General features: G+C 38.7%; 1 protein-coding gene across 2 annotated transcripts; it reads right to left on the minus strand.

Annotated features, from left to right (window-relative positions):
* Positions 1–376: 376 nt before the first annotated feature.
* Positions 377–17,475, minus strand: ptbp1 (polypyrimidine tract binding protein 1). Of its 2 annotated transcripts, none has more exons than XM_015388991.1 (16): positions 17,407–17,475; positions 16,627–16,683; positions 16,390–16,420; positions 11,938–11,998; positions 11,600–11,772; positions 11,150–11,296; positions 10,090–10,260; positions 9,465–9,575; positions 9,111–9,291; positions 7,377–7,454; positions 6,320–6,480; positions 5,087–5,120; positions 4,063–4,155; positions 3,237–3,453; positions 3,029–3,106; positions 377–2,888 (listed from the first exon to the last, which is right to left on the minus strand). In XM_015388991.1, exons 1-16 carry the CDS (start codon positions 17,412–17,414, stop codon positions 2,756–2,758), a joined length of 1,734 nt encoding a protein of 577 aa, XP_015244477.1. In that variant the 5' UTR covers positions 17,415–17,475; the 3' UTR covers positions 377–2,755. The 2 variants fall into 2 exon arrangements, with proteins under 2 accessions (XP_015244477.1, XP_015244478.1); XM_015388992.1 differs by lacking the exon at positions 17,407–17,475 and adding an exon at positions 16,781–16,921.
* Between the last annotated feature and the right edge of the window lie 393 nt (positions 17,476–17,868).

Genomic DNA, 17,868 nt, shown 5'->3' on the forward strand with positions numbered 1-17,868 from the left:
AGATATATTTTGAAGAAAATAATCCAGTTTATGAGATATGGTGACTTGGTTCCTGCAGGAACATTTCCTCTATGTTGTAAAACTGAAAAGATCAAAGCAAAATGCAGTGCAAATGTAAAATATTCAATAAAAGAACACAAACATTCAGCTAAAGGTTCTGTCGACCGCCAAAGGATGAAGCCGATTCCAGATGCGAAGTCAAGTTTGAAGTCAGATGGTATGAAGATGAAGTTGGAAATGCAGTGAAGGACGTCAGGTACAACCCACCAGTAGTAAACAGGATGTGGAATATAGGAAATGTTACAGAATTGTTAACCAGCAGATTGGCAGCATCACAGAAAAGCAAAAGACAGAAACCAAATGAGGCCAGATGAAAGAAAGAACAAACTAAAGATTTATTAAAGGCAGCAGAAGATGCAAGAAACAAGAATGGCAAAAACAAAAAAAAACAAAAGGGGGGAGCGGGTGGGGCACATACAGACACACCTCCGTGTTCAGATAGTTTAATGTCTTTGTGTTACAAAAGTTTTTTTTATTTTTCCAGCTCTGAGGAGCTTCATATGTCTTTGTGGTTTATCAAAATATACATGTTTTGAACTTAAAGTGAATATAATCCAAATTCTTTTGTGGTACAAAAACATGAATATATACAATCACACAAACCCCACATCATACATTTAACCCCAACCCGCCCCTTATAAAAAGAAAAATAAAAGCTTTTAACAAAAAAGGCATATAATCTTCTAAACTGTTATCACAGCTAAAGACTGTTCAACGAAGCTTTTATTCTAAAGCCATCTCTGCCAAAGTAGGCTCTTTGTAAAGTGAAAACAAACAGTATAAACCGTCACCTTAACGACTTCTGAATTCAATCCTTGTGGTTTTGCAGAACAGCAGGAATGTGTCTTAAAAAAAAAAAAAAAAAATCAACATTTGAACACTAGAAAATAGCCGGGGGTAAATTACACTTTGGTCCTTAACAGCAAAAACCGTCTGCAGCTACATGAAGCTTTGAGTCATGCATAAGAAACTTTCACATGAATAGAAACAGAAGTCATCCGTTACTGGTCCAAGACTACAGTGGTCAGGATTGTGGAAACTGGTGCTTGAGGCCTGCAGGAATGTGAGATTGTTTTTAAGACTTCAGTGTGATGGTGTCTGTTTTGACTTAAAGGAAAAGTGCACAAGCTGACTGTGGCTAAGCTGGACAGAGGGGTAATGAGGCTTTTCAAACCTTTAAAAAAAAAAACATTTTTTTAATGAAATGCAGCTTAAGACTTTAATTCATAAACTTGTGAATGCCTCCAAGCTGCCCTCTCAGTTGGGATTAACCTGAATGTTTTTGTTTTTTTGTAAAGGCATCTGTGCAGACAGGATTGATAAGATTTAAAAGAGAGGTAAACAAAGTCCACTGACCAGGCCTGTTTCAGCATTGGAATAAAAGGTCAAAGGGACAAGGCACTCCACTAGCCATCAAACTCAGCTACTTAGAAGCACAAGTCAGTTAAATATAGGCAAAATACATGTAGATCTACTACTAAAAAAAGATAAATGAATATAGTTTTACACATATATATGAACATAACCTGGTTAAATGAGGCCCCAAACCCAATAAAAAGGTAACGGGACTGTAAAACTGAAGGGCTGGATTCAGCTCTACATCAGCAACAACACACTTAAACAGAGCTACATCACCTAAAACAAAGATTTAGCATCTAACTGATTTACATTCATAGATTCTAAATACATATAATGGGGCTATATGCTTAAAGATAAACAGATGTATTTTAAAGAAGAAAGATGATTAAATGAGCCACTTCCCCCTTCTTAATGCTGGTAAATACCAAAAGAAGGTATGGAAAACTTACATACCAAACGATTAAGCCAGTGTATCCTGGCTGGGGTAAAGTAAGGCACAAAAATACAAAAAAAAAGGAGAAAGAAAAAGGGTCCATACAGATAACCTTCTGATAGTGGTCTGGATCCCCTGAAGGAAATTGGAGGACAGACAACATAAAGAAAGATGGGGGATGATCTGAGTTTCAAAACTTAGAAATTCTTCATCTTAAACCGTTTCTCACTGGCCAAACAGGGTTAAGGTTTTTAAAACGGCACAATTTCACAAAGCTACACGAGCAAAGGAATGCTAAAGTGGGGCGGGAATAATCTAGATAGATCGTTTTATGCTAGAGGGCATCTTTGTGTTCAAAGTTGGTCAGCTGCCTCTACTTTGCTTCCAATACATGTTTTGGTTACAGAATGTTGCCCATTTCAAAATGCTAACATTTTGTCTAAACAGAAGGAATGATTAGGTTTTGCTGCTGAATGTTTAGTATAAACTATGATATATATATATATATTTAAAAATCTAAATGCTCAAATTAGATGGTTTACCTGAGAACTGCTAAGATTTTCTAATCAATGTTAGCAAATAAGAGATGAAGCCAACCTGCCCATTTTGAAAACAACCAAATTGTGCATGAAGTTGGCACGATCCATCTACTAGGGTTGGACATCAAATATGAAAATATAAAACAAAACCAAAAGTTTGGCTCTGTTACTATATTTAGGACAAGAAACGACATTGTATGGATCTGATCTGAAATCTAAACTAAATCCGAAGGGAAAATAAATGGGCAACATCCTCATGAAAAAAAAAAAAAGTTACCAACAGTATAAATATGTTATGAAGGCCATTTTCACTGAAGGCAACAAGAACAGTAGCGTTCAGTTGGCAGGGTGCGAGGAAGGACACTCAGATGGTGGACTTTGAGAAGGACACTCGAAGGTGATGGTTCTCTCCTAGGTCATGGTTGTGGAACTCGATGAGGCACTCGATCGCCTCCTCCACGGAGCCCATCTGGATCAGGGCCATCTTGCGGTCCTTTCTGTTAATCAAAAAATAAAAATATTAATTCTTCCGAAAAGTGTGCAGCTGTGAACAAAGAGGTTATACCTTAATTGGGTCAAACGATTACAAGAGACGTTTTTAACCTCTTAAAATAATTCAGGATAAAAATGAACTTACTGAAAGAACTTGAAGGCTTTGACTGTGGCTCCTGAGCTTGCAAAGAGTCTTTTGAGATCATCCTCCATCACTGAAGGTCTGAAAACACAATGTAAAATTTAATTTGGAAATAAAGGATAAAACTGACCCAGTTTAGTGTACTGTATAGCCCTTTAGGGCTGAATATATAATAAAAGGCAAATAAGTGCTGGCCTGAGGTCTGACTTACGGTATGTTGGAGAGGTGGAGTGTTGCAGATGGAGGGAAGATGTTAGAGTAGTTTTTGGAGCCAGGCTTCTTGAAGCGATGAAGTGGGGAGTTGCTGTAATCCTTGGTAAGACCCTGGTCCTCATGGCCTTCTCTGGGCAGCTGGACTGTCGTATGCTTCGACAACGTCACGCGCATGGCCCTGCCATGAAGGCGCTGGCCATTCAGGTGGCTCATGGCTGAGAAGGGGATGGAGATCAACCTCTTAGCTTCCATTTGGATAATTCATGAGTGCCTCAATAATCATCTGTTCCTTCCTGTACATTTTTTTTTATGTCCTAAAATGTGGATGTTAAACTATGCATGTGTATAATATAGAGCATTTCGCTCAGGAACAAAGCTTAGCAGCTTTACCCTTGTTTTAATATAACTTGGTAAAAATGAAGCTGCTACAATGCATGTCACTTCAGCTTTTTATTTGCAAAGAAAGTGATTTTCTTGCCTTTTAAAGTAGTGACTTTGGACAAAATTGAATAAACATGTTGGCTGCTTTTTGTGGAGCTCTACTGTAAAATGTGGGAAAGACTGAAAGAACAGATCAAGACAAAGCATATGGACTGAGATGGTCTTTCAATGAAATGAAATGCTTTTGTTTATATTATTTTTAAAAATTAGATTAATTAGGTTCAACTTTTAATTAAACAAGCTTTAAGCCAAAATGAAGTATTTTCACTATTTTATTCAGGAAAAAAAAAAAATAGACTATCCCAAAAACAAATAAAAATCAAACTATAAGGAAAATGTTAGCAAGATTAAGAACAGAGATGGTAGAGATACACATCTTTTACCTAGCTGAGCCTGTGTGCCATCAGACATCTGGACTAGAGCGTTCTCCTTTTTATTGAACAGGATCTTCACTCTCATGACATCACCATACACGCCTATGGAAAGAGCAGAGTTTGTCACAACACGAGCGAAGTAAGAAAGTACCACACAGCATACAGGAGCCACACAACCAATCACAGCAACAAAAACGCCTTATCTAATCAGTAATCTTAGTACAGCTAAATGAACAATCTGAGGTTATATTTTCACTATTCTATTAATGATCTGCTTAATTTTGCCAACTAAACCTAGTCAAGTCCTCCATACACAAAATACCACTAGATTATCTTTAAAAAGAAGAGGCAATGATTCGAGGACAAATCAGCAAGAGTTGCAAGATGAGTAGTTTTGATCAACTGGATCATGGCAGACGAGGAAAGTTAATTAAATGGCCGACTAAGGGCCTAAGCAGAAACATGCAGAAATAAACTACACATGCACATACCTAAACTGATTAAAAAAATAAATAAAGACACTAGAGTGGCATAAACAAAGGAAATGGCAACTCAATTCAAAAAGCAGCAGCATTTCATTTTTTTTAATGCATTAAAGAAGCCCAGAAAAGTAAATAAAATTTATTTACAAAGCTACATCGCTGGTTAAGAATCATTGTGTTTTGACCTATACTCTCCGATGGAAATTTTTTTCATTTCAAATAAATAAAAGCAAAGCAACAGATTAATTAAAAGGACTCTGATCTTTAAGATAATAAAAAATGTTTTTTGCCAAAGGTCATTTAATCAAACCTAAATGAAATGCTGCAGCTTCATGTGGCGTCCCACCTTACTTTTTCTCAATCCCACAACAACCAAACCATTCAAACACCCAAAACAGACACCCCCAGCCTTAAGAGCTCTGTAGTCTGATGAACAATCAGTAGTAAAACAAATAAATAAATGAACAAAGCCAACAACATGAAACAAGACATGCCCACCTCGCCACGTAACAGTAGTAATAAAAAAAGGAGATGAAAGGATGATAACGTACCGAAAAGAATAAAGAGGCAGTGTGGCGTAACGGTCTTTAGAGACAGCAGGGGGAGGGAGCAGCGGGGTGGGGGGGCAAAAGGGGAGAGGGGACAGGGGAAAAGAGGCGGAGCGGAGGACAGTGGAGTGGAGTCGGGACATGTCCGCAGGCCACAGGCGGCGAGGTCCACAGGAAGGCCACAGTACCATGGAGGAAGTAGAGGCATGAGAATGATGGAGGACAAAGTTGGAGATGAAAGATGATGGGATGAAGAGAAGGATGGGGGGGTGAGGGGGGATTGTGGCAAAATCAGGGTGACCAAAGTGGTGCCAGGTTTGTATTTTCAATTTAAGGGTCACATCAAAATTAGGGTACAACGTATGGAGGGGAAAAGGGGGTTTGGGTTGAGGGAGGAGTAGTAATGGGGGGAGTGCCAGAAGGGAGGGAGGAGGACAGAGGGGGACAATTGATCATGGGGAGTGCAGTCAGTTGGCAAGATATGAGGTGAGGGGGGGGGATTTAAAAACAAAAAGATGGAGAAGGAGACAGAAATAAAGAGAGAAAAGGTGAAATAAAAAATAAAAAACAAGTCAGTATACACAAAGAAATGTAGTGCTTCAGACAGTAGAGCTGGCTAAATTAAAATGCACTTTCACTATGGGAACACTAGAAGAAAAAGAAGAGAAAAAAAGATTAACAATGAAATACAGAAAAAGGCAGAGACAATATATACTTTTAAATTACACTAACTTTAAAAAGAAAATGATTTAATGGTTTAAATAAACGAAATCAGCTTATTTTCCAGGTGCCCACCCTTAAATTTATGTCTTTAATCAGTGCGATGATTATAGTTGCATCATTAAACTGCACATTACAGTAAACACTTAAAAAGTAATATTGTCTCTCCAACAACTTAAGAATGATTTAAACTAATGGATAAAAATGAAGATATGAAATGTTAAGTGCTTTTTACTTTCTTTTTAAAAAGAAGTTAGTTTTTAAACAAACTTAAAATTCAGTGAGCAAAGTGGCAGGTCAGAAATGCAGCAGGTTTGGTCAAACACAAAGAGGTCCTGAAAGAAAGGAGCTTTTGACTTGATGCTTGCCTTTATCAAACAACAGTTTATCCTTTTACTAACATGAGGAAAAATTACCCATACTGAAGATTTTTCTGAGTAAATAAACAAATTCACAAAACATCTCTTACTCAAAAAGCTTTTTAAATTTTTTATTCAACTTCAGTGAAGTACTGACCTCAGGGTTCAGATTGCTGACCAACAGCACGTTGTGCCCCCCAGTGGCACCGAGCCCCGACAGGCCAAGCCGGCTAGCTGCGGCCGCTGCAGCGGCTGCCATGCCGGTATGACCCATACCCAGGGATGCTAAGGCACTGGGAATGCCAGGAACTGACAGACCTGTGGAAAAGAAAACAGAAATGTATTAAAATTTAATTTCTTGTGAGAATAAAGCCAAGAATGGGACTGATTATAAAGTATACAAAAAAATATTCAGAGATGCACCAGGCAACTGTGACTGAATATGAAAACTGATTTGTAAATGTACCACACCAAAGTTCAACCATGTCGGAGCTGTCCAAGCTGCTACGACAGACAGTTAGGTTTAAGTGGCTAACAGATCTTTTAGTTCCTGCTATATCTTATTGTTTGTATTCGTTTTTCATATATCTGCCAAAGGAAGTTCTGTATTCCACCACAGGAATGTTTTAAAGAACTGATTTGGAGCATAACTGAAAGGCTAATAACACCCTTTCTGAAATCCCAGCTTAGGAAAGGTAGGCTCAACAACATGGTCTACTACTGGCTTGATAAACTACTAAAACATTTCGCTTATTGATGGTAGCACCACATTTATTTAAGTCTCTATAGTGCTGCTTCTGTTAAGCATCTAATGATACAGGTTATTCAAATGTGAGATACTGTCTATAGCTATGTTTTAAAGGAGAGGCAGCATACTGGGACAGAAGTATGGGTTGGGAGCAACCTTTAAGTTTCTCAAGTTGAATTCAATATTTTCAGGACTAAACCTTCCTGCTAATGGCAGTGATGTTAACCACTAATTGCTAATCAAAGATTAAACAAAAATTAGGTGGTTATAAAACTGCAATAACAGCTTTATTACATGCTGGATGCATTTTTAGGTTTGCTTTAAATATAATTCACTGTAGTATTTTTCAGACTCCAGTTCTTGTCCAGAAGCAAAACACCCTGATATAGGAAACACACTACAAAACAATGATTGGTGCACTAAACTTGTAAAAGTTATGTAGCAAATGAATGCATGTTATACTGACCAGCCTGCTGGATAGCAAACGTTGGGGGGAAGCCATGAGCTCCACCAAAGGGAGAAGCAGAGATTATACCCGGTGCAGCTGATGAAACAAAGAAAATAAAAAAGTCACCAATAAAACTTGATTCTAACAAATGAATAATAATTTTAGAAGAGAATCTAAAAATAGAAGATCAAATCTGATCGGATCATCGGTTGTTGGATCGATACAAAACGATTATTATTTACACCCCTACTGACCATATGCCTCTATTAATTAAACTAACCTCTAAAGCCGGGCATACACTGTACAAATTTTTGCCCGCTTCGGGTCAATTTTCCAGTCGTGTGAGAATTTTTTCGATCGTGCATCCTGAGTAGTGTTGTATACAGAGGGTATTTTATGCTGCTGAAGCATAGCCTCTGCAACTGTCAAATCTGTCTCTGTGCAGAACCACGTCTGACGGTCACAAACCCGCAAAGACAAAAAGCAGCTGTGATTGGTCCTTGGTATGACTTTACAGCTGTCTGTGTGGTTGTCCTTCTCTATTTGGTGTCAGGGCTTTAAAAAAAAAAACGAGGAACTACTAACAACTTGACGGAAGGTTATTTAAAGCAGTTTGTAAGCACAACCACTTGTACGATCACTCAGACAAATTATATAAATAAACCCTCTTCGATGGCTAGCAACTCTAGACCAATCTCTGTGACATCTTGCAGACGCGGCGCTGAAATTCTTGTGAGCTCTCGAATAGGATCCCTCTTGCGCTTTGGCGGGAAACTGCTGTGCGTCCGTATAAATTCCAGACCGACAGGGCAGAAGCATATTGCAAAACTGGTTCGCAACCAGACCCAAGCGACATTTGTAGGCATTTAAGTCTAATCTGTCTTTAACAAGGGCCAATTAGCCTCTCAGGACCACCTCCCAATCAGGAATCGTAAGGTCGGGAGAAAATCAAACATGTTTGAAATTCAGTCGGCCGTCGTATGGTGTTTGTGGCCAAATTCTGCTGTTGAAGCAGAGCTACGATCGTCTACGAAGCGATTTACCAGAAACTCCAGCACTGTGCATGTGTAATCAAGGGCGTTCTTTGTCTTACCAGCGACATCTCTCTGCGCCGAATGTGAGTAAGATCGCATCAGAGTGTCGGGCCGAAGTAAGAACAAACACTGTGAGCTTTGAACTTTTAAACCCTGAAGTTTCGTGGCACAGTTTGAGCTGTACCTGCATGCAACGATCGAAAATATTGTGCAGCGTATGCCCGGCTTAACAAGTAAACCTAACCACCCGTTAGACATTTTATATGGGTAAAACCCAGAACTAATTTATGCTCAGACTCACTGGAGGAGTTCTGGATAAAGAATATGTAGAGTCAAGTCTTTCCACTCTTAAAAAAAAAGTTGTTCGGTTTTGCCTTATAGTGACGACCTATTGTTTCATCCACTGCCTGGAGGACCTGTCTGGTCACCAGTTTTCCTCATGGTTTTGTAGCCTATCCAAGATCTTTTAGAAGCTAAGCAAATCTTTAGAGGCGTCGTTGGTTAAATTATGGTTAAAAGCACATTTTTCGAGAACTTTATCTCATTTATAATATCTACATTTTCTGTGACACTGAATTTGAGGATTTCATCACCTAGAAACCATGGTCATCATAACAAGAAACAAGTGACAGAAAATATAACAACCAAAATCTTTCCCCCGGTACACATTTCAGAAGTAAAGACTAATGATAACAAAATAAATATATATATATCTTACAGAAGGCTGCAGCTGCCATTGTCTGGTGGTCGAGTGAGGGGTGTGAATCTGCTGTAGGAAGGTCAGGGCGGGTGTAGTCCCTGCTTTTGTCATTGTTGTACTTGACATTGAGGCTTGTCAGCTTGGAGAAGCTGATTCTCAGGGTACAGCAAGCATTGTAGATGTTCTGGCCATCTAGAGACTAAAAACAAAAATCAGTTATTAGAGGTTTGCTGAAATATTTGGTCTAACAACTTAGAAAATGTTCTGCAAAGCCATTAGATAGATTAAGACCCGTTTTATCAAAGCAAATTTAAACAAATATCTAAAGATATGTGAACCAGTGGAGAAAACATCAAGTGAAACCAGTCTTACCAGTTTAGCATGCTGAGCTGTCATGGCATCAGCATACTGGATCAATGCCTGGAACTGGTTGTTCTTGGTAAAAGTGATGATCTTGAGCACAGTTCCAAACTTGGAAAAAATCTGAAATCAAAAAGGGGAGTTTAAGATTTCTTTCAAAACATAAAAATATTACCAGTAAAAAAGTACTACAAGACAAACTATTTGCTTTAAAGATTAATCATTTACTTCAGTCCACAACCCCATTCTTTTACCATAGGGGGAGAAAAAAGAAAAGTCATAAACTAAATATTTTAGTTTATTTTTAGTAGCTCAGTAGGTGGCAGTCTTCCTGTGTACAAGTTAGCATAATCAAAAGCAGCCTTCTGTTTATCCCTGGCATTGATAAAATGCAGCCAGCCAAATTTACACACATCAGCTTTAGTTACAAAAACACTTTCTAATACGATGGGGGAAATAAAATAGATTTAGTTTCTGTTAAAATAAACAGCCTTGTTATTAAAAAGTACAACGCAAATAAACGCAAAATTATGTTGGACCCAAGATCACTATTCAAAATTGTGTTCCAATAATCTAAGATCATACATATCTTTAATAAAGATAAATATATCTTTAAATATGGCCACAGTGGTAATACCTGATGCAGGACATCCAGGGTGACGGGGTAGAAAAGGTTTTCCACAATGACTCTGAGAACAGGGCTTTGGGCTACGCCTCCTGCCATACTGCTTGCATCTGTAGGGATGGCCATACTCGCCATTCCACCTCCATGCAGGGCGTTGACTGCCTGCAGAGCTGCCTGGGCACGCTGAAAGAAATAGAGATTATCTCAGTTTAGTCGTTGAAATGGGTGGGTGGTCTTGAACTTGTCAGGTTGCAAGAAAAAGCAAAATGGAAGGGGGTTAATAAAAAGGTTCCTACACATTAAAATTCAAATCAAACTCACTACTCAGCATTATGGCAGATGGGTCTATAGAGGTCAATATTTAAATAAGAAATGAAGAAAATGGAACAGATAACAGGAAAATGGAACAGGGAAACAGGGAAGGTATAAGAACAGCAGTAGGGATGGGTCCTAAAACCTGGTATGAATATGGCCCTGGGGTACATCAACAAGCTTCAGCCTTTACAGAGATTCCAAATCAGATAACATTATTCTGCCCATCTCCTGTTCCTGGACTGAGTGGAGGGGCCAAAGCTCCGCCCCCACCTGTTGGTCTAACTTACTCTAAACAACACTCGTAAATTTAGTGACTTCATCAGGATATTTTGAGGCCATTCAGACACATTTAATTTTTTCCCTAAAGTGACAAGCAATATTCTATATCATTTAGTTCTATGGCAGTAAGGACAAAGATTGGTTTGACATAACGATGGAACGATAACGGGGGAAGAAAAAAAAAAAAAGGAACCAGTAAGTGGACAAGAGAAAAAAGGAATAGGGATGGACAAGGGATAGATTGATGAAAAAGGAAGGAAGGGGTGAATACACAGGGACATTGGGGGTGGGGTCAGTAGCAAGTGGACCAGGAGGGAAGGAATGAATGACAACAATTAGAAGTTTCAACAGAAATCAGGATCCTATTGTCTGCAGGCAACATGTGCAATTTGACCCTTTAAATTGACGTTTTTACTTTAAATGAAGAAAAACCCCAAAGCCAACATGATTGCGTGGTTTAACCGCCACCCTTACTTACCACTTGGTTAGGAGAGTTGTCTGTCTTGAGCTCCTTATGAGTCGAGTACTGCATGTAAATGGGTTGGTTTCTGATGACAGGAGTGACAGAAGAATAGTAGCTCACCATCGTCTGTGCACACTCTTCACTGTTAAGCTCCAGAAAGGCCTGCAGGGGGAGCACCAGAGAAAAGACATTAGTGCCCCACAGTTAACGCTCTTTAATGGCACATTTTATTTGCTACAAATTATTACTTTTACCAAGAAAAAACAAAAACACAAAGGGTTAAAAAATCATCCCATTTGAATTTTTAACAAGCAGCACGTCTAAAACCAAAGCAATAGGAATTAGACTTTCAGGTCAGTATAGCAAGTGGACCCCTTATGCTTAGCTTTGGGGAAAACCTTTTATTAGACCAGTACTGCAAACCTTACAGGTTTGGTAGAAAGACCTGCATGTACTTTTCCTTACCTGATTTTTCCCTTTCAACATCAGCAGATTAGTGACCTTCCCAAAGGGCAGTCCCAGGCTTATAACCTCAGCCTCGTTGATGTCATTGGGCAGTTTGCGTACGTGGACCACACGTGATGGGACACCAGGACTGCGGACATCTCCTTTGAATTTTTTGCTGTCGTTGCCATTGGCTGCAGGAGAAAACAGAGGTTGATACAATCAGGGAGGGAACATAAGGCTCTGGTTCTTTGTGAATAATGGATTGAGCGTCATGGCAACACAAACAAGACAGACACTAGGCACTTCAATGAAAAAAAAAAAAAAAAAGGATTAAACCTTTCCAACCCCCTCCCTACCTGAGTTCATGATATAGGGTCCGTTGGATATGCAGGAAGAAAAGAGTTCGTCAGATCCCCTCTGCATGAGAAAAAATATAAATAAAAGCTTATTATACTGGGTAACAGATGAAAGCTATAGCAGGTGAGAAGCACAGATCTCACGTTACTCAGCAATTGAGTGAAAACCAAGGAAGTAATGCGATAACCAAGAGATCTACCAGAAACAATGAAGAAGAAACTCCACCCTTCTCACTAGAAACAATTCTGTTGCCAAACTTGTCGAGTGTAAGAGTCTAGATCCCTTCTCACTATCCTTCTACAAAAGAGTTTGTAAATTAAACCTTTTTAAGAACTGAACTAAGGTTTGGCAATATGCTCTGTGTATAACAGTGAAAAAAAAAAAAATCAGCTTGAAACCAAGCGGCAGCATCATGTTGGGCTGATTGTGTGAATTGGTTAGAGTTATGGAGTACAGATTCGCCTTAAAATAGGACAACCCCCAAAAGACCATTTGAGACTGGAGCAAAGGCTAATTTTCACCTAAATCACAATCCAAACACGCACTGCAAATTATTTATTTTGATAAAAGCATATTAAAGTGAAAAAACTAAAGTCGACACCTTAATCTAATAGGAAAACTGTAGCAATTTTTTTTTAAATGCCATAAAGTGACTTTTTATTTCAACTTCATATTTTTACAAGCAGGAAAGTTAACAGAAACACTGACAAGCAGGGCAATATGGGAACCCTCACTTTAAAAAAAACCTGTTTGCTGTGTTCTGTTCAACTTCTCCTTAGGAGAAATAAAGTGCTGTTTCAGGCCTGTTTCCATGGCTCAGTGTATTTAGAGCTCACCATGATGAAGTATAGAAGTCACAAGAAGTGGCTCAGCAGTCTGGGCTCTACAATGGCTGTCCTGTTCAGGCTGAGACTAGGGCCATTGTTACAGAGCACTGAACACATATGGAGCCACAACGAGACTCTAGTATTTGAAGAGCCCAGAGCTCCTTTAACAGCAGCCACCAAAAACAGGTTTGCTAGCATTCTTCTCAAACTTGCACATCCAAATAATCAAGGTGCAGTCAATGAAAATATTCAAGTTTGAGAGAGGGAAGGGGCTGGACTGAAGTTCTGAAAAGGGAAAGTTACTAGCCATCCCTACAGATGCAAAGAGCTCATTAAACGCAACACTTATAATGGCCAGAGATGGAAACTTATAATTTAAAGACAGGGTATGCTGCTCTAATATGCCGTCAGACTTTTTGCCACTTTGCTTCATTGAAGGTTCAGAACCGTATAAAGCCATTCATCTTTCATCACCATCAAACAGTGTAAATAATCCAAGACTTGGTCTGGGACCATTTAAGTTTTTGTTCTAACATGCCTATACTTCAGCAATACTTCTTTTGCAAATAGCAGCAAGACTTAAGAATAGACAGAGATGCCCTCTACGGGGTGGTTGTGACATCACTGAAAGAATCCCTTCAGAGCAGAAGTTATGTTTATGGGATGGAACAAACCTTAATCTAATAATCCATTAAATGGACAAATCCAACAATCAGTGTCTGCAATCAGTTTCATCATGTAGAAAAACTACACAATATCCATACTTTAAGAATTCTTTCAAACGCAGAATTTATAACAAAAAAATCTATCCTGAGAATCAGCCAGCCTCGGCTAGAGGAACCTTTCAAACCAAATTAACCCTTCAAACAAAAACAACTAAATTCTAAATAGGTCTCGGTGAAGCTCAAAATATTAAGATGTAATACTTAATAAATAAAAAAAACCAGGCTGTACAATACAGTGGTTAGGGCTGTAATACTGGGGTCAAAAGTTCCACCAAGAGACAAAATGCAAACGATTGTAAAAAGGTGTGATGGGAAGGGAAATAAAAGAAGCTAAACTTTCAACAGATAAATGGAGATAATAGAGAGAGGCCCAATCCGACTCGGGTTGAATCATTAAGCAGACATTCTAGAAACAGGAAGTGCCGTTAGATTAGGCTTGGTTCAAGGGTTTTCTCAACTACCTCCAACTAACTCAGGGCCGAGTCTCTTATTCTTTACTTCCAAATCACAATAACAGTAGAGAAAAGCTAGAGTGTCACCTCAAAACAGAAACTACGGTTTAAATTATATAAGAACTGAAGCTTGAGGTTTCTTAAAAGATTGTGGCCCAGATGTTAAAGTGAAAAAAGAAACTAGCGCTAAAGTAGGCCGTGATCCTCAGTGCATTTTCAAAGCCCTTTCATCTAAAGACAGTGAAATGTGTCTCAGCTTGTTTACTCCTTTTGTTTGGGCTGGACTAGCAGTGTAATAGTAACCTTCAGGAAAAGTTGACACATCGCTGGCTAACACCCCAAAACAGCAAAACATCTCTATGTTAACAGCTATGATCAGATGTCCATTTTTTACCGCAGCAGCATTTGGGAAAAACTTATCATAAGGAGATATTTAGCCGCATTACAAAGTTAAAGTGAACATATTATGTGGTTCTGGTTAGAGGCCGCAGAACAAAGACCTCACAGGAAAAGCCTAAGGGGAGAAGGCTACAGGTAGAAACATGTTTCTACTACAAAAAGCCTTCTTCAGAAGAAGGGGGGAGGGAACAGGGCTTCAACAGGGGGGCTAAAAAGGGGGAGATTGGAATGTGACCACAGCATGCCAGACGTTGTGCCCAGACAGAATAATTACAGATTCCAGCCAGGCAAGGCTCCATAAGTCGGCATCATCATCATCACCACATGGTGTCATGAGCAGAAAACAGAAAAAGTTTAAACCCCTGTCTTCTACTAGTAAGGATTTTAAAAAAGGGAACGGCATCTGAGTATTCTTTTGTCAAAGATGTCTGACTAAAATGAATAGTGTCGGGTGTGTCCATGTAATAGACGCATGTAGCAGAGATCTTGTTTAAACATTGTAAAGACCTTTGGTCAAGAGTCTAAGCACTGCTGTGGGAGGATGGTTATGACTCTGAGTTACAATCAATTAGACACCCCCACACCACTGTTACCAGGGATCAGTGCCCAGGAAAGTATTTTTATAGGGGGTACATTAATTAACCCACACAAAGCATGACCTACATTAATGCAACACTAAAATGATTTCTATTCCCTTCAATTTAACAGCTTAGTGACACTATGTTTTGGTAATGCTCTCCCAAAAAACACAAAAAAACATCTTTTGGCCTAAATCAGGCGTCTCAACATTCCAGTAAGGCCGTGAGACCATGCAAATAACAGGAAGTGTCATTTCCACGGGAACAAATGCAAAACAAACATAGGGCAGGAAAACAAGGAGCCCCGCCTATGAAAAATGCTTTTAACTAAATTATTGCACATTCAGCATTCCCAGTCCTGGGTTGAACAGTGAGTTAAACAAGCTGACAGTTCAGATGTACATAATAATGTTTCAATACAGTCTTGTCAGCAACTGAAAACCTATGACATGCAGGCAACTGTTACAACAGCCCTTATAAAGAAAGCTGAGGCTGTGTGCATGAGAAGTTGATGTTTTTTTTTTTTTTTCCAAGAAAATGAATTTGCCTCCTTGCCAAATAGTACCAATATATTCCTTTCTCCTTAGATTTGCTCCCATTTGATTAAAACCATAGCGTTCATCATGTTTTTCTTCCTATTTATTAAGTTACCAGAAAATAAACAAACATACAAATGCACACAACTCATCTACAATGTAATTAGTATAAATTAATCTAAAGATTTACCCCATGCATCCAATTAAGAATTTAAATCTGGTTTGAATCAGTATTTAAGCAAACTGAGATATACAACAATTCAACAATTTATTACTGGATGCAAATAAATAGACACACGAACCACTCGGGCCAAGTTCTCAAAAGCTACAACAAACATCTTCACAAACTTCATGGATTACCAAAAGGTATTTATTCACAGTTTTCTAAAGGTTCCAGATACGAATTGGGTTTTAGAAGACAATCTTTTATTAAAAAATGCTGATAAAAATGTGCAGTGGTGCATATAATTACATGCTATTGGTAGAGATATTTAAAAGATAAAGCATCGATTAGTTTGTACGCACTTAATCAATTGTTAGAATGATCACCAAATCAATTATTTTGATTAATTTGCGTGGGAAATCCAACAAATTCCTACTGCAGGGCGATTCACTGATGCACATTTAATGTTAACAGAAATTTAGACCCATTAAGGAAAACACAAAGTAAAGCTAAAAGTGAAAATTAAGATGGGTTTTTTAATAAATTGAGACCAAATACTCGTGAATCTAACACATTTAATCATCTAACCCTGGAGATGCATAAATAAATTGTTTACCAACTGTTCCATTTCTGATCTGGCACTCAGAGGTCTTAAAAGATTGAGAGTGCGGCCAATAAAAGCTTTTATATAAGTGCTAAACTGTCTAGCCCTAATCAACAGCCAAAAGTCAATACAAAGCAGTAAAAACAAAAAAGTCAAACGTTGCCTACCTTTGTGCCAACTGATATGTCATGGACACTGCTGTGAAAGAAAAAAGGAAAAAAGTTCAACATTGGCAGCTGATAAAAACAACAACAGATCATTTAATTTTTGTTAGGAAAATAAAGTTATCCATATAAGTGAAAGTTGTGACTTCCTCCTTTTAAGATCGGTTATTTAAAAAGTGAGGGAGGAAGTTAAAATGAGACATTCAGCAATGCCCCCCCAAAAAATAAATAAATACTTACTCAATTTCAGGGACGTAGCCGGATCCCAGAGGGTACAACTCAGTGGCGTCTAAACGGCTAAAAGATACAAGCATAAAAAAAAACTTCAGGAGTGGAAAATTTACACCAGATAACAATGACACCAGAGTCGATTAAGTTGTTTTTCGCTTCACACCTTTTCAGCCCTTTTGTTAAAATCGGTTAAACTAGCAGAACACGTTTGAACAACACAATACTCTTATTACTCTCGGATAAGATAACTTGATGAAATCAACGTGAAATGTTGAGGCCAGACATCTTCAACATGGCCCTGAAACTCCGCGGACAAATGAATGCGGAAATGGGACACGTTGCTTAAGCTAACCTCTCGAGCTCGCGTAAAAACCAACTTACAAAGGTACAGTTAGCCACAGGGAACTACTGAGACTGCGAGAAAACAACAAACCGTTGGTGAAAATTAAGCCAATAAAAAACTATTTTGCGTTTCATCAAACAAATCTTTCTTTGGAGTTGTGTTTGCACATAACGGGCATATATAACAGTTAAAAATAACAACTTGTAAAGAATAGCAGTGACGCTACCAAAAGCTAGCAGCTAGTTAGCGTTTCCTCCTGCTAACTGTTGCATGTTTTGAAGAGGGAAAAAAAAGTGTTTGGGGTAAAGTTTTACCGCTCCAATGGTTAAACAGCGGCAACCAGAGAAGTCAAAACACTCACATAAACGCTAAACATGCTGTATACATTCACTTTTAAACGATTCTTTTAGAAAATTAAGTATTTAAGTAAGCTTCTTTTTACTTACCCGTCCATTGCACAAGAAAAAAACTGCAGGTCTGAAGCGAAGGTAGGGCGGCAGACTTGCTTGATTTTCTTACAAAATGGCTGAACACGCCGAGGCGAGCGCTGATTAGTCCAGGCAGCTCCAAGAGCCAAAAAGGGGAGGGGACAGGTCCAAAGGCGAGCGCTGATTGGCCAAGACGACCATCATTTTGATAAAAGAACGAAGGCCGCGGCAAAATTTCCAGCAGGATCTATGAAGTGGTTTGGGTTTTGTTTGAGTCCAAAGTGATGGGTAACTGCGAATGAGCACACGAAAACACTGAAGCGCATTTCCTAACGTGTCTCAGTGTGTGAGAGAACTAAAAGTGCTGGATATCTACCCACTTGATTCTACAAACTAACAGTTGGGAATATAAAGTGCATTTACTGTCTACATATTTCAACGAAGTTAAACTCCTCTTCTAAGTAGTACGTGTAATGTTAT

Source organism: Cyprinodon variegatus, unplaced genomic scaffold, assembly GCF_000732505.1.
Source record: "Cyprinodon variegatus isolate N-32 unplaced genomic scaffold, C_variegatus-1.0 Scaffold444, whole genome shotgun sequence".
Lineage (NCBI taxonomy): Eukaryota > Metazoa > Chordata > Actinopteri > Cyprinodontiformes > Cyprinodontidae > Cyprinodon > Cyprinodon variegatus.

Coding starts and splice junctions, on each gene's coding strand:
- ptbp1 (XM_015388991.1), bottom strand. Junction 16,421..16,626: donor GGCTACGTCCCTGAAATTGA/GTAAGTATTTAT, acceptor TTTCTTTCACAG/CAGTGTCCATGACATATCAG. Junction 11,773..11,937: donor ACCCTATATCATGAACTCAG/GTAGGGAGGGGG, acceptor TTTCTCCTGCAG/CCAATGGCAACGACAGCAAA.